The sequence below is a fragment of the Amphimedon queenslandica genome, unplaced genomic scaffold, assembly GCF_000090795.2.
Source record: "Amphimedon queenslandica unplaced genomic scaffold, v1.1 AMPQUscaffold_13489, whole genome shotgun sequence".
Classification (NCBI taxonomy): domain Eukaryota; kingdom Metazoa; phylum Porifera; class Demospongiae; order Haplosclerida; family Niphatidae; genus Amphimedon; species Amphimedon queenslandica.
This window is the reverse complement of record NW_003546275.1, coordinates 285,068-309,269: the sequence shown is the minus strand read 5'-3', so window position 1 is coordinate 309,269 and position 24,202 is coordinate 285,068. Positions and strand designations below refer to the sequence as shown.

At 36.3% G+C, this 24,202-nt stretch overlaps 2 protein-coding genes across 2 annotated transcripts; both read right to left on the bottom strand.

The window, feature by feature from the left end:
• Positions 1 to 6: 6 nt before the first annotated feature.
• LOC105316918 (G-protein coupled receptor 98-like) lies at positions 7 to 23,403 on the bottom strand. The gene is made up of 70 exons (XM_019993733.1): positions 23,168 to 23,403; positions 22,892 to 23,076; positions 22,154 to 22,396; positions 21,577 to 21,687; positions 20,521 to 21,516; positions 20,137 to 20,407; positions 19,787 to 20,074; positions 19,609 to 19,730; positions 19,454 to 19,543; positions 19,266 to 19,356; positions 18,949 to 19,191; positions 18,568 to 18,779; positions 18,316 to 18,517; positions 18,049 to 18,237; positions 17,795 to 17,930; positions 17,310 to 17,736; positions 16,847 to 17,200; positions 16,455 to 16,714; positions 16,149 to 16,363; positions 15,808 to 16,034; positions 15,241 to 15,757; positions 14,883 to 15,184; positions 14,565 to 14,827; positions 12,678 to 12,865; positions 12,441 to 12,595; positions 12,134 to 12,386; positions 11,889 to 12,023; positions 11,715 to 11,836; positions 11,429 to 11,613; positions 11,217 to 11,339; positions 10,926 to 11,118; positions 10,417 to 10,864; positions 9,894 to 10,360; positions 9,482 to 9,755; positions 9,241 to 9,389; positions 8,948 to 9,114; positions 8,722 to 8,848; positions 8,531 to 8,672; positions 8,363 to 8,473; positions 8,169 to 8,305; positions 7,908 to 8,095; positions 7,688 to 7,846; positions 7,400 to 7,604; positions 7,110 to 7,265; positions 6,674 to 7,011; positions 6,464 to 6,596; positions 6,186 to 6,368; positions 5,783 to 6,001; positions 5,605 to 5,733; positions 5,402 to 5,545; positions 4,982 to 5,350; positions 4,560 to 4,854; positions 3,797 to 4,500; positions 3,605 to 3,702; positions 3,397 to 3,526; positions 3,198 to 3,329; positions 2,890 to 3,107; positions 2,580 to 2,739; positions 2,460 to 2,522; positions 2,314 to 2,410; positions 2,136 to 2,261; positions 1,895 to 2,070; positions 1,645 to 1,821; positions 1,296 to 1,557; positions 963 to 1,187; positions 652 to 851; positions 498 to 597; positions 400 to 446; positions 203 to 343; positions 7 to 144 (listed from the first exon to the last, which is right to left on the bottom strand). The coding sequence occupies exons 1-70, from the start codon at positions 23,199 to 23,201 to the stop codon at positions 7 to 9; spliced, it is 15,066 nt and encodes a 5,021-aa protein (XP_019849292.1). The 5' UTR covers positions 23,202 to 23,403.
• Positions 23,404 to 23,410: 7 nt separating this feature from the next.
• LOC105316917 (thiopurine S-methyltransferase-like) lies at positions 23,411 to 24,131 on the bottom strand. The gene is made up of 2 exons (XM_019993773.1): positions 23,973 to 24,131; positions 23,411 to 23,926 (listed from the first exon to the last, which is right to left on the bottom strand). The coding sequence occupies exons 1-2, from the start codon at positions 24,076 to 24,078 to the stop codon at positions 23,526 to 23,528; spliced, it is 507 nt and encodes a 168-aa protein (XP_019849332.1). The 5' UTR covers positions 24,079 to 24,131; the 3' UTR covers positions 23,411 to 23,525.
• Between the last annotated feature and the right edge of the window lie 71 nt (positions 24,132 to 24,202).

The following is a 24,202-nucleotide window of genomic DNA, read 5'->3' as shown; positions in this document are numbered from 1 at the left end:
TTTTTCTTACCTGCTGTTTACAGAAAATTGATATACTGAGAATCGACTAGGGGCTGCTGTGATTGTTGCTACTCTAACAGCAAATGTAATACCAACTGTTGAAGAAGATATCCTTAAACTAAACGTCTCTCCTGAAGCAGGGACCTTAAATAGAGAAAAAGAAGATAATTAGACATTTTATAATTTGTAATGCAGTGATTACTTTGTTTGGTGATAGAGCTAGTGTAATGTTAGCAAGGCTCTGCCCTGGACTGAATGTCACATTGCCAGAGTCTCTTACTAAAAGGTCACCAAGAGCAACAGGATGGACACCACCATCAGAATAATAAGTCTGCCAGTCAATCTATAAAATTAATATGATGATGATCAAATGCATGTATGTATGATAATATGACTCACTGTTATTCTTTCAAACAATCCTCCAGTCCTGCTAACAGTGATAGTGCCTAGTTGCAAAGAATAAATAATATTATAATTTAGCTATTATAAAACTATACCTTCGGGTTGAGTGTCTTCATCAAGACTGAGTGATGTAGTTACAATAGAGAAAACACCACCTTGATTATCATTAGCATATATGCCAACCTCAAATGTGGACTATATATTTAAAAAAATTTGTAAAATTAATAATAATTATTATTATGCCCATACCTTGGCAGGATTAATGATAGCCTTTCCTCCCTGAGGATTCTGGAGTAGTATAGTGAAGTATTCCTCCAGTTCAGGGACATTATCATTCAATACTTGTACAGTGACACTCTTGAGAGTTTCACCATTAGCAAATGTAGCCATTGTAGCAAGAGAACTGAGATCATAGTCACCTTCTGCAGCTGATGCTATTTGATTGGCAGCTGGAAAAAAATTAAATAAATGAAATTATTTCAAAATGCAAGTAAAGAATGCAATGCTCCATTCATATATATATTTATTGCATGTAGACATTGCTAGTTACATATACTTACGTGTGGTTCCATCAGCTCTTGTTTCTACAATACTCAGTTGTACAGATACACTACCAGCAGTGCCACTGGTCCTATTGATGAGTGCCTGTACTAATGGTGAACCATCCTCATGTATAGTAGTAGATGAAGACACAAACTCAAAGACACCAGCTCCTCCTTGTGCATCAATGATGGTAACTGATGCATTTTGTATCGGTGTAGCTAGTCTTGGAGTAGTGAATGGCCCTATATAGAAATGAATAAAGTAATTTTTACATTTCCTTATAAACTTTGTCGTGCTATGGTTGATCCCCTCTCTCTTTCTTATCTCAGATGCTATATATTTTCTCTTACCATCAAAATTAACAGTCCTTAGTCCAGTTAATGAAAAGTCAAAGACTTTAAGTGGATTCACTTGAGTATTGAATGGTAATATTATCTGTATGTTCCCTGCGGTCTGTTTATCATTGAGTATGGTTGAGAGTGTAGCTAGTGGATAGTCAATGACAGGATCTGCTGCTAGTGCATTATTGGGTATGACCGAGGGAGACTTAGAGATACCAGAGACTTCAATAGCACCAGTTGACCCATACAGTCTTGATACTGATACATTCACCTAATAAGCAACACAATGCAATGTAATGACAAAATTAAAAATAATTATAATTGCTACATATATCTCTAATCATCATGCTCTTCTTACTATTTGTCCCTCAAGTGCTGAATAGCTATCATACGTTAGTTTTATCACTCCCCATGGTTCTATGATGGAGACGTCAGCTCCAGTTCTCACTCTAGCTACAAAAGGAGGGGAACGAGTTTCTACAGCAAGACGAATGGCAAACACTTCTGATTGTGTAGGTGGGTCAGTAGGTATGGCCTAAAATAAATAAACAAACAAATAAATAAATAAATAAATAAATAAAAATAAAGATTATTTAGTATCATCTTACTGTGAAATTAACGGTGACTTGTGAAGTATCAGCTGACATTATGAATGAGCCAGTGGCTGGAGTGAGTGATCCATTGGTTGTTCCTTCTATCAATAGGCCAGTGCCCCATGTTACCTGTATATTACCAACCAAACCATGCCTCTGTATTGTAATAGGAACATTATTAGATACTTGACCTAAAGATAAAAGAAATAAAATGCAAAAAGTTAAAGATATTAAAATTGCAAGAATAGATGCTTACCATCAATGACTGTAGCATTAACATCATCAAGTGCAAAACCAACTGATGGATTAGAAACATTCTCTGATATATTGTGGAGTATGATACCAGTGAATGATGAAATCTCTGGCAATACATCACTATCACCTTTACATGAGGAGGAATAATAGTTTTCATCATTAAAACTAGCTTTACAAACCTGCTTGACTGGTTAGTGTAACAGTGGCTACAGACACATTGAGAATGCTACCAGCAGCTAGGAATGCAGTGGCAGTGGAGTCGATAGTAACAGATATCTATGAATTATTCATGAACTTAATATCACATGATAGTCACATGACTTACCGAGTCTTGCCCATTAATGAAACTACGGGATATACTACTTGGGAAGTATCCAGCATTAGGCTCCTAAAATTACATCATTTAAGTAGATTTAAGCATTATATATACAGTATACCCACTTACCTCAGTATAAGTGATTCCAACAGTAACATCAACTGATCCTTGTAGTCCAAACTGACGTGATATCGTGAAACTGAGTCTACGTATCATATCCTGACCAGCATAAGCCAGTTGGAGCGAGAGATCAGTTATACCAAAAGTACCGTATGGAGAATCATTAGCTCTGTCAGGAAAAAGAGAAAAAAAAGTAAAATAAATGATAGCTTGTATGTACACTAAAATGTACTAGTGATGTACTCTTAATTGAAGATAATAGAAAATAAAAATAAGGTACATGTACATATATTATGATGGACAGTGTTCTTTCTCTTACATTATGTTAAAGGTTGAAGTGAGAGTGTTGGAATTAAGCACAGCTCTTCCATTGATGCCTGTGAGTGTTACTGTATATGTCTCCAGTAGTTCTGGTATATTGTCAGATATTATAAATATATCAATAGGCACATATACGTCTCCTTCTTCAAAAACAACTGAACCAGTTACTGGAGACAAGTCAAGTAATGGTGATGGGCCACTCACAACAAAGAAAACCTAATAATAATAATAATACATGCATATTAAAATATAATAAAATTATCACTCATTTTCTCATGTCTTTTTTCTCTTTTTATTTCCACTGACCTCAGATGTGCCAAACGTTCCTTGTTCCCTGACTAGTGGTAGTGTGAGATTAACTCCTTCGGGTGTGTTACTAGTTGATAATGATGTTCCATAGAACCCAATGACACCAAAAGGTATTCCTTTTTGTGATACCTAAAGAGTATAATCATAAATAAAGGTATTTGTTATGTCCACATTCTCTCTTGTATTTATGACGTACAGTTAGAAGTGCAGTCTGCCCATCTTCATCAATAGCCACTCCTTTAGTAGCAGCAGTCAGTGTAATGGTAAAGTTTTCTTCTGGTTCAGGACCATTGTTTGTCAATACAGTAACAGTAATGAAGTTATTCCTGTGTCAATAGTAAATTATATTATTATTATCATTATTATCATTATTATTATTATTATTATTATCATCATGAGCTTACGTTTGTTGATCGCCAAACGTTAGTACACCTTGTAATGTTGACTGGAGTATATCATCACGCTCAAAGCCAGGACTAGGCCCAGTCACTTCCCATGTCACCTACAGGATAATAAATACATTATAATAATGATCTATACATAAATCACCATTACACTACAGAGCTCTTTGTACATATTGAGTTCTAACAACTTACATCAATACTGCCAATGCTACCATCCAGTCTCAATACTTCAAGCATAACATCACTAGGACTATTCACTGGATTAGCAACAACACGTCCACTAATATCACTATCAGTGAACCTCACTCGCCCGTTAGGATTGTCACTGGGAAGTATAATGACTGTTGCTGTCCTTATGGTACCAAGACTAGCACCTCCTTCAACACTGTCAATAGTAACGGTGAAGGATTCTTGAAGCTCTGGGTTAATATCATCAATGATGGGTATAGTTAGTTGTAGCAATGCCTGTCCTGGTAGTATATTTATTGGAGAAGTAGGGGCAGAGTAGTCAATCCCATTACCAAGGGCAGACACTGATTGTACGGTGAACTGCAAGCTGAGAGTTCCAAAGGTTCCTCCTGATCTTTCTACATTGACAAGTAGCGTAGTACCCTCTTCCACTTGATAGGAATTGGTTGTTAAACTGATGACACCAAATGCGTCATCATTTGCTGCTATGGTAGCTTGAAATGTGTCAGAGGAATCGGAGATAGTAGGGAGGGAATCGATGAGAGAGTCATCACCAGGATACGTGAAATCCCTTCCTCCATTATTATAATTGAGTAGAGTGACTGCTGTTAGCGTGACTGAGAATGACTCATCAATCTCCGGCTCAGAGTCATCTACTATTGCTGCTGTTATGATGGCGGTATTAGAACCATCTGGTATCATCACATCTAGGAATGTATGAGAGAATAAAAATAATATTCAAAACTAATGATGAATGAGAGCTTACATGTTGCATTAATCTGATAGTCATCGGGAGAGACTGCCTGAATATCGCTAACAGTGAAATTAATCAACAGATCACCTTCCAGTCCCCCACTCCTCAGTACAGTGATGTCAATGCTATCAACACTCTCACTAGTAGAGACTGTTAAAGGTGAGAAACCAATTGATCCGTGAACATTGTCACTGGATGGTATTATTATGTTGATATCGGAAGAGCTACTGTTAATGTCAGCATCGCCAGCAGCTACTAATGATAGTGTGAATATTTTAGCAACCTCAGGACTAGTGTCTTGTATTGTCTATAAAATAAGATATGTGTACATAAATAATTACTATTTGTAATCATTTTAAATTATAACATGATGATGATAGCTCATAATGACCCCAATCTCTCTTCTTTGTTCTCCTCTCTTTCTCTCTCATTACCGATAAAGTAAAGTTGGCAACATTAGCTCCATCACCAAAGAACACGGAACCACTTGTGAGTACAAAAGCAGTTGAATCAGAAGGTGTTATCTGCCATTGGACACTGACACTACCAAACAACCCAGCGGTCCTCAATACACTAATAGTAGCACTGCCTCCTTCCTCTATTATAACAGTATCATATGTATATTCAGCAAATGCAATGACTCCTGAAGGGTTATCATTAGCAGGGATAGCTATGCTGGCTGTTAGGGGGTGGGAAAGACGACCTTCTCCCACGATTGATGTCAGGGTAACGCTATGGACCTCGTATAGCTCAGGTACTCCGTCTTCTAGAGCTTGCAATTCAAAAGTACCTGATGTCTGACTCTAAATAATCATAATATATCATAATTACATACAGACATATTGTAGGCTTACATCAGTAAATACAACACTGCCATTTGTTTGATTCATGTCATCACTACCACTAGAGCTAAGAGACCAATACACAATGTTCTCACCAACTGAACCAGCTGCTCTATCTATTGTAAATGTACCTGAAGTGCCTTCTGGGAGAAGCATCTAAAGAAAGAAAGAAATAAAGGTAAAGTTATGTCCAATGATGCAATATTGTAACTTACCACAAGACTGCCGGAAGAGAACGAAAACACTCCATTAACATCATCATTCTTGCTTATAATGATGGTTGAAGTTAAATTTTCACCAAGTGTAACGCCGCCAGTTGGATTGAACAGTGTTACAGTGAAAGACTACAAACACAGTTGTAAATTACCAGACATGTACATGTATACTGCTTACCTCTTCACTTTCAGGAGTGTTATCATTGGTTATGGTAACATTTAAACAGCCTTGTGATACTTGTGGTCCTATTGAAATTGTTCCTTCAGTATTATCAAAGTCACTACCACCAGTGGCCGATCCATCAGTAAATGAATAGGAAGCACCAACAGTACTGAACATACCACCAGATCTGTACACTGGTATGCATGTAGTATCAACTGACTCACTGACAGTAAACTATAAATGAAGAGAGCAGAGAAGTAGAAATCAATGGTCTATGGTCAATATTTGAATACATTAAAATTTGTAATGATAAACATTAATAATAAAAAGGAATAAATATTTGTTGGTATTTTAATTGTATTTTCTATCCTCAAGCTAAAAGTATAATTTCTTATTCACACGCACTCATTTCTCTTACTGGTCCAGGGTCAATATTCATAAGTCCTTGAGGAAAATCGTTCTCTGCTATTGATACTCTTGCAACTGCAGGCTGCTGGATATTAGGAGAGTTAGGTGGAGCCCCCACAGCAAGTGAGTCGTTGAGCAGTCGAACGCTAACAAGCTCTACTGCAAATGTTTCTTCAATCTCTGGAATATTGTCCTATAGAAAGAGATTATAGTAGGCATCAAACAATAGATAATCTATTTTTAGCCATTAACCATTACATGCAGTGATACTATAAATAGCAGTCTTACCGGTAATATTAGGATGTTGATAGTGGTTGAGGTCTCTCTGTCCCTAATGGTGGCTAGTCCTTCTGACACATTAGCATAATCAGCACCAGCTACTGCTCCTTGACCAGGTATTGCAAAATCATCAACTGTAGTTCTATAGAAAGGCAATCAGAAGTTAATAGACACTCATATGTGGCACAACTTCATTATTATGCTGGCTACAATGCTAACCTGTAAGTCACTTCAATGTCTCCATGGTTCCCTGATACTCTCAGTATGGTCAGTGTTACAGGATTGCTGCCAGAGTTGCTCTCAGTAGCAGCAATGGAGATACCAGCACCTGCCCATGAGACTGATCCAAAAGGATTATCATTTGCTGTTACAGTAATGACTGCTGTTGACCTCGACTCAATAATCCTAGCTCCTTTGGTCTGGTCCCCACCCTCAGGTACTCCGTTATCAATGAATGACGTCAATACAACATTAGTCAATTCGCTTATCTCTGGAGTCTCATCAGAAGATACTGTCAATTGTATCATATCTGACTCCTGACCTTCATTAAATGTCAACTAAAATGATAACAAAAAGATCAATAATAAAAAATTAGCTGCTCCATCTGTGCATCCTCTTGTTCTCTCTCCCTCATTCTCTATCTCTCACTCCTTACAGTTCCATTAGCAGGTGTTACTTCTCCACTGGAATGATCCCCAGATAGTGACCATGCAACTGTTATGTTACCCAAGAGTCCACCGGTTCTTTCAACCACCAGATTAACTGTGCTTTGGCCAAACTCTGGCTCAGAAAGAATCTCGGATAAAGAACTCTGTTAAAAAAACAAAGGCAGATGATAAAATACATGAAATAATAATATTGAATGTGGTCAAAAATACAATAAGAGTATGTTTATACATAGATTTTTTGATCAATGGATAGTAATAATGATGTAGTGACTCTTACCTCTGCAAATCCAACGGCTCCATAAGCATCATCATTAGTCAAGACAGTGATGGTTACTTCTCTATTATCACCAACCATAGCACCTCCAGACACATTAACCAATTGAACTATAAGTGTCTCGTCCAGTTCTGGTATATCATCATTCAATATGCCTAGTGGTAGCTCAATCATACTAACATTAGCTCCATAGACAATAGGAGAAGAACTAGATAAAATAAAAAAAATATTTTAAAATGTCTCATCAGGGTTTCCTATAAGGATTTCGCATAGCAATAAATGTCCACTTACACAGGTGTATAGTCAATAGTTCCATTAGTGTCATTAGTCATCATACTGCTATCACTGAGTGTTGCTATGTGAACTATGATGTCATTGAATGAAGGAGTGGTTCTCCTTAGCTCCAATCTCACTGTACCAACATCCTCTTCAACAGACAGAGATGAGAGACTAGTTTTAAAATAAGAATAATTTAATAGCACCTGGTTTTAATACTTGAATCATTTCTAACCTGTTTGGTGCATAAAGTTCAAATGTGCCGTAAGGATTCTGATTGGCTGGAATTGTTATCATGGCAACCGACTCATCATCAATAAGACTGCTACCGTTTGCAATTGGACTGATTGGTGTCTCAAGGAAGATAGAATAGGTCTCATCAATTTCAGGCTCTGTATCAGCTACTGCAGTTATCCTTATAACCTGAGAAATAAAGAAAGAAGGAATAAAAATAAAGTATATATTTATAGAATGATATTCATAATTATATGGTTACTTGTTGAGTTTCATGCTCTTGAAATACTAGCAGTCCAGTAGTAGGACTGAGGTCATTAGCTCCTGCTGTTTCAATCATGTATGGTACAGTAACAGTACCAAAGGTACCACCCTCTCTTATAACAGTTAACTCAGCAACTATAAATAGCAAAGAATTATTAAGTAAGAACTAGACTGTTTCATAATATCTCATACTATTGTCATCATTAACTACAGCTCCAGCTTCCTCAACTGACACTGAGAGAGAAGAGGGTGAAAACCCAAACCTTCCATTAGGATCATCATTAGCACTAATAGTAACAGTTACTAAAATGAAGAGGACAGATTCATAAAAAGGAGCAAATAATGTGCTTGATTGTTTACATGAATTGTTGTCTCCTGTTAGTCCTTCATTACTGACACTAAATATTTGTACATCAAATGACTCATCCAACTCCGGCATATTGTCATTAATAATATTCAATTTAGCAACCTCACTGCTCACTCCATCAGCAAACACAATGCTCTAAATAAAGTGCATATGAATCACATGCAAGTCATATGATAACACTAACCATATTTATGAGAGTAAAGTCATTTAAGTCTCCAACAGTTTGAAACATTACAGTAACTGATCCAAACAATCCACCTGTACGAACTACTTCTATGTCAATGATGCCAGCATCTTCTGATACTGTCAATCTATCAAAAATAGTCAACATCAAATTTAGAAAATCAACAACTACATTAAGATCTTAAGATTGCATCAAGATTGCATGTACAAGTACATGTATAGCTTACTCATTCATAGTAAACTGGAACATTCCACTAGGATTATCATTGGGGTTTATAGTGATCAGTGCTAGTGTACTGTTAGGATTGAGTGGAACTGATACTGATGGGTCTGACTCAAGATAGGCTGATAGCAACTGAATAGCAAACACCTCAGACAACTCTGGAATATCATCCTACATTAAGAATATAATATTTGATTGACTACAGTGCTTTTTTGGAAAGTATAAGCTTAGACTTTATAAAGCATAATAAAGGGTGTCAATATGTATCTGTACATTTATGTAATATTGAAAACTTACATTAATTATTGGAATTATGATTGTTGCTGATGCTTCATTTTCCTCCATTATTACTGTCATAGTAGAGTTATCAAAATCATCTCCAGGAGTTGCTGACATTTGACCAGATAACTGGTAAGAGACAGCTTGATATGTGATCACAATGCGGCCTACATGTATAGTACATCATAAATTATAAAAAATGAATGCAATATTTTATGATGCTACTACTATACACATATCTTCCCTCATCTCATTTTACCTAATGATCCAAAGTTCCTCAGTACAGTAACAGTTGGTTGGTCAGACTCATTTTCCTCAATAGGTTGTGAGGATGATAGTATCTCTACCACACCATAAGGATCATCACTGGCCCTTATGGTTATAATGGCAACGTTTCCATTAGCATCCAGTATGGCTTCACCCACACCAGAGGAGAGGATCCGTGTAGCTACTAATGTTAGGTAGTAGGGCTCCTGTACTTCAGGTATGTTATCATCAATAACAGTTGTTACAATATCAACTGAGGTAACGCCCTAGCAAAAACAACAACAATAACAACAACAACAAATGATAATAATAGCAAGAACAGCAGCACCAACAACACAATAATAGTTAAGCTTAATATTTTATTATGATACATGTATATACAATATAAAGTGATTGATTCTTACTTCTTCGAAAATGATAAAACTGGAAGCTGTTTGAAACTGCGACTCTGGTCCAGCTCCTCCAATATCAGTGCCATTGATAAAAAACGTATCATTATTGCCAGTGAAATTACCATTAAACTGGTTGTTGTTGTTATTGTTATTAGTAGAATTGAGGCTGCCGGTGATAGTCCAATTAACCAAAAGCCGCCCCAATTGAGACACACTCCTCTCAACAGTTAGTCTGATAGTTCCTCCTTCACTTATAGTAGCTGCTCTTGAGTCAGAGGCCAGTCTCACAGTACCAGCTGCATTATCGTTAGTCAGTATAACTATTGTTAGTTCTTCTCCGGTTATACTAGCTCCTCCTGTTGGATTGGAGAGACTGATGGTAAGTGATTCATCAGCTTCTGGTTCAGCATCTCCCAGTATATGGACTACTACTGTCTTTGATGACTCTCCATCAGCAAATTGGACTAATGTTTGATTAACTGCATGGGTATTAAAAATAAAATAAATTAATCTATACTAAAATGTCTCTCTTTACTTGAGAAATCACTATTAAGAGTAGCTGTCACTCCGTTAACAATTAGTGATACATTAGCAGGTCCATTAGTACCAGCACTCCTGGTTATGGTCAGAGTAACAGGCAGGGTTCCAGTGCCTGAAGGCTCATGTACTTGAACAGTGCTCAGTTGACTAATGCTAATGCTGAATAGTCCATAAGGATCATCATTCTCAGCTATGCTAATGATAGTATCACTGTAGTTGCCAATAACTGGTAACAGTGAGTCATCATTCACACCAGACACTGATACACTCATCAGTGACACTGTTAAGTTCTCTCTCAGCTCAGGTAGAGTGTCTGAATTTATTGATACTTCAATGCTGTCAGAATGTGTTGAGTTTCTTCCAGCAGGTATTGTCACATTAGCGTTGAAAAGGTATTCAAAATCCTGACTAGCTGATGCAATATGGCGTGCCAATAACTCCAACTAAAAGAAAAATAATAATAATAAGTAAAAATGCTTTGTATGTAACTGTACATACACCTACCTGTCCTGGAATAGCTTCATAATATTGTACAGTGTTAGATCTAGTAACACTGCCAGAGACCCCAACAGTTGATCTATACAGCTGGCAGAGTGATGTCGATGAATCATAAGCAAACGACTGACAGACAGTGTAATCTTCGACACATTTCACACCACATTCATTCAATCTATCACTAGTCACATAATCACTTGATCTATTTGGAAATAATAAGAGCATACAATAATTACAGTGATGACCGTATGGTTTAAAACACTTCTATTATGTATTTATTCATTCACTCCTTTTTCTTACTGTAATAGTAAAACACTGGTAGGTGGTGATATTCCAGTACTTGGTGATTGGTATCTGTCTAATGATGATGGAGTGGCTGATCTTATACTGTATACTACACTAACATCATCAAACAATCCTCCACTACAAAGAAAGGAAAGGACAATACATACTAATTGTGTAATTTATAGTGAAGGTAATAATACAATACAAGTGTATGTACACGCCCTTACGTTCTATATACAGGTATATTGATGGTTGTAGCATTCTCATCATTTTCCATTGTAAGTATTTCACTGTCTCTAAGATACACTGCAGAGCCGTATGGTTTATCATTAGCTAATATTCTGATCTCAGCTACTCCAAAAGCTCCTACTCTTCCACCTCCTGTAACGCCAAATAGGTTCACATAAAACACCTGTAATGAGAAAGAGAGAGAGAGAGGGTTAGAGGAAAGGGGAGGATTAAAAAGTTAAGTGAATATAATAGTATCTTTTAGTTTATAGTTAATAGGCATACTTCAGTGATTTCAGGGATATCATCTGATAATATTCTAACAGTGAGTGATCTCTCCCTAACTCCATTAGCAAAGTAGAGGTTACTGATAGAGTCATACGTCAAGTCACTGGATACTGGTTCACCTTTAAAGAGTATATGCACTAACTAATCTGTTCAATGGAGGGTCTGACTAACCTGAGGCTGACGTGATGTTGTAATCAACAAAAGCAAGACCAAGCGTTCCTCCTTCTCTAGTGACATTAATAGTGATACTACTCATACCTGAATCAGGCTCAGGAACTGACACTGATCGACTAGACTCAGCAAATACTAAACATAAAATATAGAAAATATAATCACAAATTTATCTATAGACTAATTCAGCAAAAATATATAAAGTACAAGTACATGTGCATGCGTATTCTATGTTAATGACTAACCAAAGGCACCATAAGGATCATCACTGGTGGGTATGGTAACAGTTGCTAATATTGGTAAACCAAGGTCAGCTCCACCACTTATTGTTGTCAGTGCTACAAAAAATGACTCAGTGAACTCGGGCAAAGCATCATCAATTACGGTGATACTGAGTGGAGCTAGACTAACACCATCAGGTATGGTATCAGTCCCTTGTACTGCATTAACATCTGATGAGGATGCATTGATCAGTGTAATAAACCATGATATTGTAACCTTTACAAAGAAATAAGCATATTATATACATCTTTTGTTATTACGGTAACTTACTTCTCCATAAGTTCCTGCAGTTCTCGTAACAGTGATAGAGTCAGTGGTTCCTTCTTCTGCAGTGAATGATGACGAAGTGAAGCTGAAGATACCCCTTGGATTATCATTCTCCTCTATCAGAATACTTGCATTAGCACTGGATATCAGTGGAAGAGCTAGAAAAGGAATAAGATTGTTGTACAGGTTAAATACCGGTATTATTATCATAAATATAATAAGATATGATTTTCCACCTACCATCAGTTCCTAAGTGAATCCCATCATCATCAAGCAGTGTAGCATTGACTAGTATAATGTAGAATGTTTCTGGTATTTCTGGTAGAGTATCATCAATGATACTAACACTGAAACTAGCCATTGTTTGATTAGGAGTGAACACGACACTCCCTGAAACTGGAGTATAATCAAACCCAGCAATAGCATAACTATATAATGTATAAAAAATGTGAGTATAATTATATCAAGGTCAAGGTGAAAGAATAGGCTTTTTTTTCAAAAAATGGTTCAAAAATCATGCCAAATTTTTATTACATTTTTTGATGCATATTGATGTCCTTATGCTATGTAGGAAGTTTGAGCTGATTCCGACAAATATTTTTCGAGTTATAAGCACTTTTTAAAAACGGCCAATTTTTAAAAAATACCCAAGGCTATAGCCCATGGTTTTTTTCAAAAAATGGTTCAAAAATCATGCCAAATTTTTATTACATTTTTTGATGCATATTGATGTCCTTATGCTATGTAGGAAGTTTGAGCTGATTCCGACAAATATTTTTCGAGTTATAAGCACTTTTTAAAAACGGCCAATTTTTAAAAAATACCCAAGGCTATAGCCCATGGTTTTTTTCAAAAAATGGCTCAAAAATCATGCCAAATTTTTATTACATTTTCTGATACATATTGATGTCCTTATGCTATGTAGAAAATTTGAGCTGATTCCGACAAATATTTCTTGAGTTATGAGCACTTTTTAAAAACGGCCAATTTTCAAAAAATACCCAAGGCTATAGCCCATGGTTTTTTTCAAAAAATGGTTCAAAAATCATGCCAAATTTTTATTACATTTTCTGATACATATTGATGTTCTTATGCTATGTAGAAAGTTTGAGCTGATTCCGACAAATATTTTTTTAGTTATGTGCATTTTTTTAAAACGGCCAATTTTTAAAAAATACCCAAGGCTATAGCCCATGGTTTTTTTCAAAAAATGGCTCAAAAATCATGCCAAATTTTTATTACATTTTTTGATGCATATTGATGTCCTTATGCTATGTAGGAAGTTTGAGCTGATTCCGACAAATATTTTTCGAGTTATGAGCACTTTTTAAAAACGGCCAATTTTTAAAAAATACCCAAGGCTATAGCCCATGGTTTTTTTCAAAAATTGGCTCAAAAACTATGCCAAATTTTTATTACATTTTCTGATACATATTGATGTCCTTATGCTATGTAGAAAATTTAAGCTAATTCCGACAAATATTTTTTGAGTTACGAGCACTTTTTTAAAATGGCCAATTTTCAAAAAATACCCAAGGCTATAGCCCATGGTTTTTTTCAAAAAATGGCTCAAAAATCATGCCAAATTTTTATTACATTTTTTGATGCATATTGATGTCCTTATGCTATGTAGGAAGTTTGAGCTGATTCCGACAAATATTTTTCGAGTTATGAGCACTTTTTAAAAACGGCCAATTTTTAAAAAATACCCAAGGCTATAGCCCATGGTTTTTTTCAAAAATTGGCTCAAAAACTATGCCAAATTTTTATTACATTTTCTGATACATATTGATGTCCTTATGCTATGTAGAAAATTTAAGCTAATTCCGACAAATATTTTTTGAGTTACGAGCACTTTTTTAAAATGGCCAATTTTCAAAAAATACCCAAGGCTATAGCCCATGGTTTTTTTCAAAAAATGGCTCAAAAATCATGCCAAATTTTTATTACATTTTCTGATACATATTGATGTCCTTATGCTATGTAGAAAGTTTGAGTTGATTCCAACAAATATTCTTTGAGTTTTGAACATTTAAGTTTTTTTGCACTGTACTATAGCCAATAGTTTTTTTTCAAAAAATGACTCCAAAATCAATCTCAATTTTTATGACTATTATAATGCCTTACCCTTCTTCAGTGGAGTCATTCAAATTGGTATAGTAGACCTCGACAGTTCCTTCCATACCAAATTCTCTCAATATTATGACATTGATAGTTCCAGCATCCTCAGTGATTGATAGTGGGCTGAAAGATGGTGAGAATGTGAACACTCCATATGGTCTATCGCTAGCTCTTATTGTAAGAATAGCTACAGCATTCCCTGTATCACTTATACGACCATCACTAACTCTGACTAGCCTCACTGTAAAGTTCTCATGTAGCTCAGGGTTCTGCAATTAATGAGTGAAAATAAATAAATAATTTTAAATCAACTTTCTCTCTTACCATATCATTAGTAATGGTGAAGAAGAATACAGAAGTGGGTACACCAGGCCCAAAGACCACACTACCGTTAGACTGGCTGACATCATTCCCTCCATTAACAACCTCCCAGTAGACAGTAACAGTACCAAGCCTTCCTTTATTCCCGCGTTCCACAACATAAGAGACTAGTGTACTCCCTGATTGGTCCTCACTCACAATTTGTGATAGCGACTCATCATTGAAACTAAAGACGCCATAAGCGTCATCACTAGGACTAATGGTGATAACTATATCACTACCAGTACCAAGAATAGGAGTACCATCTACAGAAAAAGGGATACATTAATATGTATATGTACAATATATTAATCAATAGTACCATTATTTCCAATAGGATTGCTCAAGTTAACATAAAAGTACTTGGCCAGCTCAGGAGTTTGATCATTAGTAATAGCAATGGAGATGTTTTTTATCCTCTCACCATCAGCAAACATCAAAGTACCGCCAGTGGGTACATAATCAGGTGACACGCCTCCACTGAGAGCCGTCCCATCATTAGTAGTGTAATCCACTCGAGCAGTACCAACTGTACCTTGAGCTCTAACGATATACACCACCACTGAGCCTATCTCTTCGGTAATGGCTGTAGTAACTACTGCATCAGCTGATGGTATGACGCCAGCCACTGGTGGAGGAGATGCCTCAAACTGGAACACACCATAAGGATAATCATTAGAGAGAATGGTCACATTGACCGTAGTGTTTGGAGAGAGTGAGGCGCCACTGGTTGGTGTGGAACTAGGGTATGTGTCATCAACTGTAGCTGCTGTTAGGGATATTGAAAATGATTCATCTAGCTCAGGGACACTCTCATTGGTAGACTGAACTGTGAAATACTAAAAAAAGAGAGAGAGAGATAAAATATTTAATATTTATTATTACTCACAGATTCATTTATTCCACTGCTGAACACAATTGTTCCAGAAGACTCCTCAAAATCATCATCAGCCAGAGAACCATCAGCAAGATTACGTATCTCCCATGCAACAGTGACAGTACCAATACTGCTCCTAGAGCGAGTGACAATGATATCAGCAGTAGCTCCTTCAACATTATTGAACGGAGTGAGAGATGAGAGACCAAATAGACCATTACTGTAGTCACTCTTTAAAACTATAATAAAGGAAAAAGAGCATATAATAATAACAAATACTATAGTCACAATTGTATGTACATGTACATAAAAGGAAGCAATGATATTACTGATACACATTGTGCTGTACCTACCAGTGATTGTTGTTGCAAGATTAGTAGTTGATAGTTGTGCTTCTCCACTAACTGCAATGAGACTAAGTGTAAAGTTGGTAGTTGGCTCAGGTATGCTATCATCTTTAGTCTGTACACTGAAAGTATTACGATCCTGTCTATCATGCACTGTAACGACACCAGATATGTACTGGAAGTGATCGGCTGCTGGGTTAGAATATATATCTGAGACTTGCCTGAAGAAAAGAATAAGGATTAAAACAAGGAGAGAAATAAAAAGGGAAAGAAGTAACGCAATGTCCATTATACATATATCACAGTACATACTGTTGATCAAGGGAAGTTTCATAGATCCTCACATCTTGCAAGTTACCCACGAAATACTGTGAGCCAGTGAGCCCCCCAGCAGTAACTACACCATCACTAGAGGCAGTGGATAATCCTGCTGAGAGTGTACGAGTGTTGATGAGTGTCCCATCGATATAGAAGCTAGCACTAGTACCAGACACACTCAACACTAGTAAATGCCACTCATTCATTGGTAATGAAGAGCTTGGGACAGAAACTTCAACAGTCTCAGAACCGGACTACAAAAAAATATAAATATTATAAATAAATAATGCACAAGTATTATGAATGAATAATATAAAAGTATTATAAATAAATGATGTACAAGTATTTTGCATTCAGTACATGCATAGAGGCATCAATTAGCTTACATTCAGTGTAGATGGAAGATAGAGGAGCCTAACAATGTACTGATTAGTATCAGACACAAGAGCCAACCCATAGTACACAGTATTGCCATTAGCTGATCCTACCAACACACCATTGACCGACCCATTGAATATAAACCAGACACTAATACTCATATTATTAGCAACATGTGGAGTGAGGGCTGATGGAACTGTCACTAGTGAGGAGGAACCACCAGTGAATGATAGGGCTGTGGTGCCTGTTGATGGGCGTGGTGTTGCTATGGAGACTCCGGATCCACGGGAACCAACTAGAAGTAGATCAGTGAAAGACGTGGGGAGAGAGGGAGCAGGGATCGGCCTAACTTCCCACACCACCTAATGATAATAAGAAATAATAACAATTCAGAATCATATAGTTTACATTAAGAATAGAATCAAACTACATTTTATGTGAAAAGCAGCATTACATGTACATACAACTTACTTGTATATCATTAAAGGTACCAGCAGTCCTGCTAACATTAAAGACACCGGTACCATTACTAGTATCTGCATCAGGTATATCCTCACCAAGCCACAATGCACCAGGACTATCCAGCTGGAACACTCCGTAAGGATAGTCATTCTCAGGTACTGTTATACTAGCAGTCTCATTATCAATACTAACTACTGCTAATTCAGTAGTGGCATTGGTAATTTCTATTGTATAATCCTCTGTTAGTTCTGGTATATCATCATTAAGTATTGTTATAGTGATGCTAGCTGTAGTCTGTCCTTCTCTAAACATTACACTGTCAGAGGTGACACTAATATCAGTTAGAGGAGGTACTGGTGTCAATACTCCATTGCTATTGTACAGAGCTCTCCAGAATACTGTCACATTACCAAAGGTACCCTTTAACCTCTCAATACTGTGTGAAAAGGAATAAAAGAATAAAAATATGATACATATAATATCTAATGGCTCACGTCAAATCAACACTGCTTCCTTCGGTGACTGTATTGCTGAGACTGTTAGCATTGAACTGGAACAACCCATTAGGATCATCAGACTCATTTATACTAATAGTTGATAGTGTATTAGCTGAAGCAATAACAGCATCACCTACAATAATATATACAAAACAAAGCATTAATACTAGCTTGCAATCATTATAATAGTAATATTATATTAGCAGATTTTTAGTCACAATTCATACAAAGTACATGTCATGATGCCTAACCTGTTACAGATGTTAGTCTTATTTGAAGTTGTTCCATAAGTTCAGGTACAGCATCGTCCAGTAGAGTAATACTAATGATCCCTGATCTATCACCATCCATCAGTGTTATCATACTAGTGGCTGGATCAATGCTAACATCTGATGAAGAAGTACTGGTATATATCACAGAAAAACTAACCACAGCAACCCCTATTAGGAACAACATACATTAACTCGTGAACGATATATTTAAAAATTATTTTGTTGTGCTCTTGTCTTTCTCCTTACCATTAGCTCTCCCTCCTCTTGTAACATTAATACTAATCACGTCTCCTTCTTCTCCACTTTTAACTAAATCATTACTCGAGATACTGACTGGATCATCGCTCTGTCTCACTGTAACTGTAGCAACAGTCCCTGAGTCATCAAGCCGCCCACCACCAGAGACTGAAACCAACCGAATCATGTGACTGATATCAAACTCAGTGATCTATAAAACACACCTACTTAAACAAAATAGACACCTCCTTATAGACTCACATTATCAGCCTGAGCAGATACTTGAAAGACAGCCTCTGAGACTCCATCGCTGAATGATACGGATCCGCTAGTTGGTTCTATATCAATAGTATTGAGATTTGCTGCTTCCCAATGCACTGTAGCATCACCAAATGATGCAACATTACGTATTACCGTTAGATTAGCAGTAGATACCAGAGAAGGATCACTGGAACCAGGATTAGCTGGCTCATCTATAATCATACATGTACATAAAAAGTGACACAAAATAATAACAGGAAACTTTTTAAATGTACAAGTACATCTGCCATTACAAGAGCAAATACAGACTATAATACACTAATGCTGTATGTATATATGTGGCATTACTACTGATAGTAATAGATGCAGTGATGGCTGTACCTATAGTTGATGAGATTGATGAGCTACTGAAGTTAAAGACTCCGTTCCAGTCGTCATTAGCAAGTATGGTAATAGAGGCGTTATATGGTGGCCTGATAATGTCTTTGGTGGAATATATCTCAAATGTGAACGTCTCGTTGATCTCAGGTATGTCATCAAGAGAAGGACCTATAGATACTGTCATTGAGCGATTGGAAGGAGAAAATGTCACTAGACCACTAGAGCCAATAAAATCATCGGAACCTAATATTTAAAAAATAAAAATAAAAATGTGTTAAATATCATGCATCTACTGTTGATTGGTTGAGATGAATTACCTGAGGGAACAATACGGTATAGTACTTGCTCAGTAGTAAGATCACCTCCATTTCTTTGTATTTGTATTGATAATGAATCTAATGGACTCTCCTATAAGAGAAGATAAATCAATGAGTGAGGTACATGCATGATATAAAGAAAATGCTAAAATATTATACTTTTAAATCTATGGTTAAAGCAACTATACCTCAATATAAAAAGGTCCTTCAGAAGTTGAAGCAATAGAGAAAGTACCTCCCGGTTCATCATTTTCCAATATTGTGACAACAGCAGTAATCTAACAGTAATAATAATAATAAATAAATAAATGGTATTGTTATTATCATTATGTTAAAGACTTACATTAGTAGTTGCTATATTCTGACCAACTTGAGCAACTGATAATAATTTGACATTAAATGATTCGTCTAGTTCAGGAACATCATCAGCAACAATACTAATAGAGAAACTAGCAGAACTGGCTCCTAATAATAAACGACAAAAAACAATAAACAATAAAAGTAACTATTACTCTACTAACCATTGGGTATTAGAACCTGAGCAGCATTGATCCCAATATCACTAGTAGTGAATGATGAGCCACTTGAAGCTGATGCTGTCCATGTAACAAGTGCATCCCCGTACTCTCCATTCCTCTGTATCGTCAGTGATACTAAACTAAAGCCATTATCAGGTTCAGAGACTGATGCCATCAATGAGGATGGTGCAAAACTAATGTGTCCATTAGCAGCTGCTAGCGGCACGCTGGCATTAACAGTAAAGGAAGTGGTACTGATACGTGGAGAGGATGGCTCAGTCAACAAGGATCCTAAATAGACATTAAGATAAACACATAAGTATTTCTAGTGCTATTTAAGTAAAAGTTCTAACCTGCATCAGATAATTCAGCAGAGACTAGTTGGATGTATACTAAAGCCGCTTCCTCTAGCATTCCGGTAGTGAGTAAATTCAATTTGGCATTGACTGTTGAGTGCCCATTGGGAAATGTAGCCGTACTAGTAGCAGCTGCAGCTACTCCACTCATGCCACTCGATGGGTCAGTGACACCAGGAGGTAGGTATAGTATACTATACACAACAACTACTTCACCAGTAGTCCCTTGGCTCCGTGTCAGTGTGAATGACATGACTCTGTTGCCATCCTACAGTATAAGAAAGAAAATAATAAAATATGCACGTGCATGTAAGTAATATATATGCTTTTAAACTGCTAGTTTTAATCTTTAATATTCATAGTAATGTTAAAAAGACTTACAGAGTTAACAGCAATACTTCCTGTACCACTGGTTCCAATAATCCCATACACATCATCACTGTCAGACACGTGCAATAAAGCAACTCTTAGTGTCTCATTAGTGTTCAGTTGACCTTCTCCAGACTGGACCCCATCAATAGACACAGTAAATGATTCAGCTTCTTCAGGGAGTGTGTCATCAATAGCTCTAATGACCAATTGAGACATGTCCACTCCATTTGGTATTGTTATCTGTCCAGAGGCTGGATCAAAATCAGATGATGCTAGCTGATTGTTGGAGTCTTTAATGGAGTAAGATATCGTTAACGATCCAAGTGTACTGACATCTCTTTGTATTATAAAGGTAGCATTCGTTTGATTGTCTTCTGATATTGTTTGAGGAGCAATAGACTGGAATCTAACAACACCGCCTGCATTATCATTAATATCAATAATAACAGTCACATTTATTGGTGTATGAAGCACGGCATCATCTGATGGGTTACTAAGAGCAACAGTAAAGGTTTCATCTCCTTCAGGGACTGTGTCGTTAATGATTGGGATACCAATTGTAGCACTAGTTGATCCAGAGGGAAAAGTAAGTGTCCCTGTTGTATAGGTATAGTCCAGTCCAGCAATAGCAGTACCAGTGGGTAATGTGCTATACTGTACAGTTGTTACTTGATCTAATGGCCCAATGGATACTCCTCCTATGTCCCCTCTGTACACTGTAAGCTGTGCCGTTCCAACATTCTCTGATACTTCAATGCTTGAGGATGCGAACCTCAGAGGAGTGTCATTGCTAATGATGATCAACTGTGCTTCGTTGTCATTATCCGCTACTACAGCACCTCCCCCTGGATTATAAAGACGTACAGTAAAGGTCTCATTGTTCTCTGGTATGTTATCTGGAAGGATGGAGAGTGTGAAATTGCTTGCATTCTGCCCATCTTCAAATATGAGTTGACCTTGACCAAGTGAGACATCAAGAGATGCAGAGTTTGGACCACCAGTCACCTAAATACAACAATAAAAATAATGTAAACATTAGCAATGATATTTTTTCCTTGATCATACCTCATAATTAATAGAAACTTGTCCATGTAGTCCAGGTCCTCTTATAACATCATATGATACAGTGCTAGTGCTACCAGACAGTGGCTCTATAGCACTCCTGACCAGTGATGACTAGATAATAATAATAATAATGATTAAACATCTGTAACTAATTAATTTTTCATGCACATAATATACAACAGCTGTTTACATTTGCGTCTATGGTAGTTACTAGTGTTGTTTTAGTTAACTATAACTAAAACTAAAACCACTTTTAGTTAGGCATATTTACTTTTAGTTAACTAACTATAACTAACTAAAAGACATTGTAAAACACAGAACTAACTATAACTAACTAAAACAATTCACAGATTTTAAAAACTAACTATAACTAACTAAAAGCAATTCAGAAGTGTTGTAACTAACTATAACTAACTAAAAGTAATCTAGAAATGTCATAACTAACTATAACTAACTAAAAGTAATTTAGAAATTTCGGAACTAACTATAACTAACTAAAAGTAATTCAGAAATGTCATAACTAACTATAACTAACTAAAAGTGCAGAATGTGATATAAAAACAACACTAGTACTTACAGATTCAAATTGTATCCTTCCAAAAGGATCATCACTAGCTCTAACTGTAAGGTAAAGGCGATCAGTTGGTCCCACCTCTGCTCCAAACCTAGCATCGATTATATCAACTATATATGTCTGATTGACTTCAGGCACTGCATCATTGATGAGTACAAGAAAACCATTGGCTTCCGTCTGCCCACCATTAAAATTAACACTGTTGGACAATGAAAGGAACTGAGCTGAAGCAGAAGAATTAATCACCTAATTGTGGAGAGAAGAGAGAAAAGAGAAAAGTCAATTCATTATGACACTTATTATTCATAGCATTATTAATAAATCACAGTTTATGAATATTAAACAGGATCTTGTTTTTGTTTTCCAGGGAGGACACTGAAACTAGTGACCATCATGTGCTCCAGCCCCCTTTAAGCATTATATTAAAGGGGATGGAGTCTTGTAAAAGGCATGGCTTGTAAAAACAGTTCTGCAGCGAAGTATGCATTCAATCTGAACTGATTAATTTTATTTAGTATTTTTTGCAGAGCATGAATCAGCACAAGGCATTTATTAGTACTATTATAGGGTTTATACTAGTTTATAGCTTATTAGCATTCATCTAAAGATATCTACATGGCCTCGTTACTCCTTAATCACTATTAATTATGACCTCTTCCTACTGGATTTACACTAGAATTTATAGATCTGCTTTCATAGCTGAGGTTCTGACTATTTAGCAATGCAATTATATCAACTCACTTCATAAGTGGCTAGCACATTGCCTTGATTTCCAATCTCCCTGACAAATGGAATGGATACTGTAGTGAATCCACTATTGCTGTCTTCATCAGCAACTAATTCTGTTACACCAAAACTGATGAATCCATTAATTTTGCCTTCACACTCAGCAGTGTGAAAGAACAAGCTGATAACCAGCAGAGCCACTAGAGGGGAAACAAAAAATTGATTGAACTCATACTTAAAATTTTAGATCATCAATTTTTGAATTCTTTTTCTTACAAAGTGTCAACTAACCCGTTATAAGGCGGTGGAGGAGGTTAACAGACATCGCTCTGTTGAAAAAAAGACGCTTTATCTTTAGTAGACCTTGTTCTTCAGCTTCTTTGCAGAAAAGTCCGCCCTAAGCCACCCACAATTCTGTTTAAAGTTCGGGCGTGGCTCGTTATCAACCATACGCAAACAGGCCATGAATGTCATTATTATAGCAGCTCAATTATGCCAAGTATTCAAACAGATAAAAGACTTGCTGTTCATCATTAATTTTCATTATTGTTGTTGCTATCATTTTTATTCAAATTATTGTAACTACATAATATATAGTAGATCTAGTATTTATTATTATATAATGTGTTCAAGATTCTGTCTCCTTTTACTATTTCCTTTTTATTTGAAACACGTGTCTTTTTGACCAAGGAAACTTAAAGTTAAAGTATTCTGATGCATCCATTGTTTCAACTAATTGGACATAAAATGAAGAGAAAAGCAATTTAATATCATCAGGAGTCATAGGATATGGATCAGTATTATGAAGAGTTGGGTCATACTCATAAGTAGAAAGAAGGATGCAGCCAGAAGGCTTCAATAGAGAATCAATCTTGCATATATATTTATTTCTGTCTGGAGGCTTTATGGCTACCAGAGCATTACAATCCCAGACAGCATCAAAGTACCCAGCCGACTGAGCCGAGACATCAAAAATATCTCCAACAAAGAATTTAATTTTGATTGCATTTTCTGTTGATTCATATACAAAGAAATCATCATCAATCGTATCTAAAAGATCAGTTGAATATTCTATGCAATGCATACTTTGTCTTACATTTATTAAATGGAACATTATTTTCAGCAAAGAATTGCTGAGCTGATAAATCCACAATGTCAATGCCAACAACATTGTGGCCTTTCTGAGCTGCCAACCACTTCATGTCAAGACTCTTACCACAGAGAGGAACAAATACAGAGCATCTATCTCTACCAGCTGTTAGGAAATCATAGTTGTTCTACAGTTTTATTTATTTATTTATTAATTTTTTTATTTAACTTTACAGT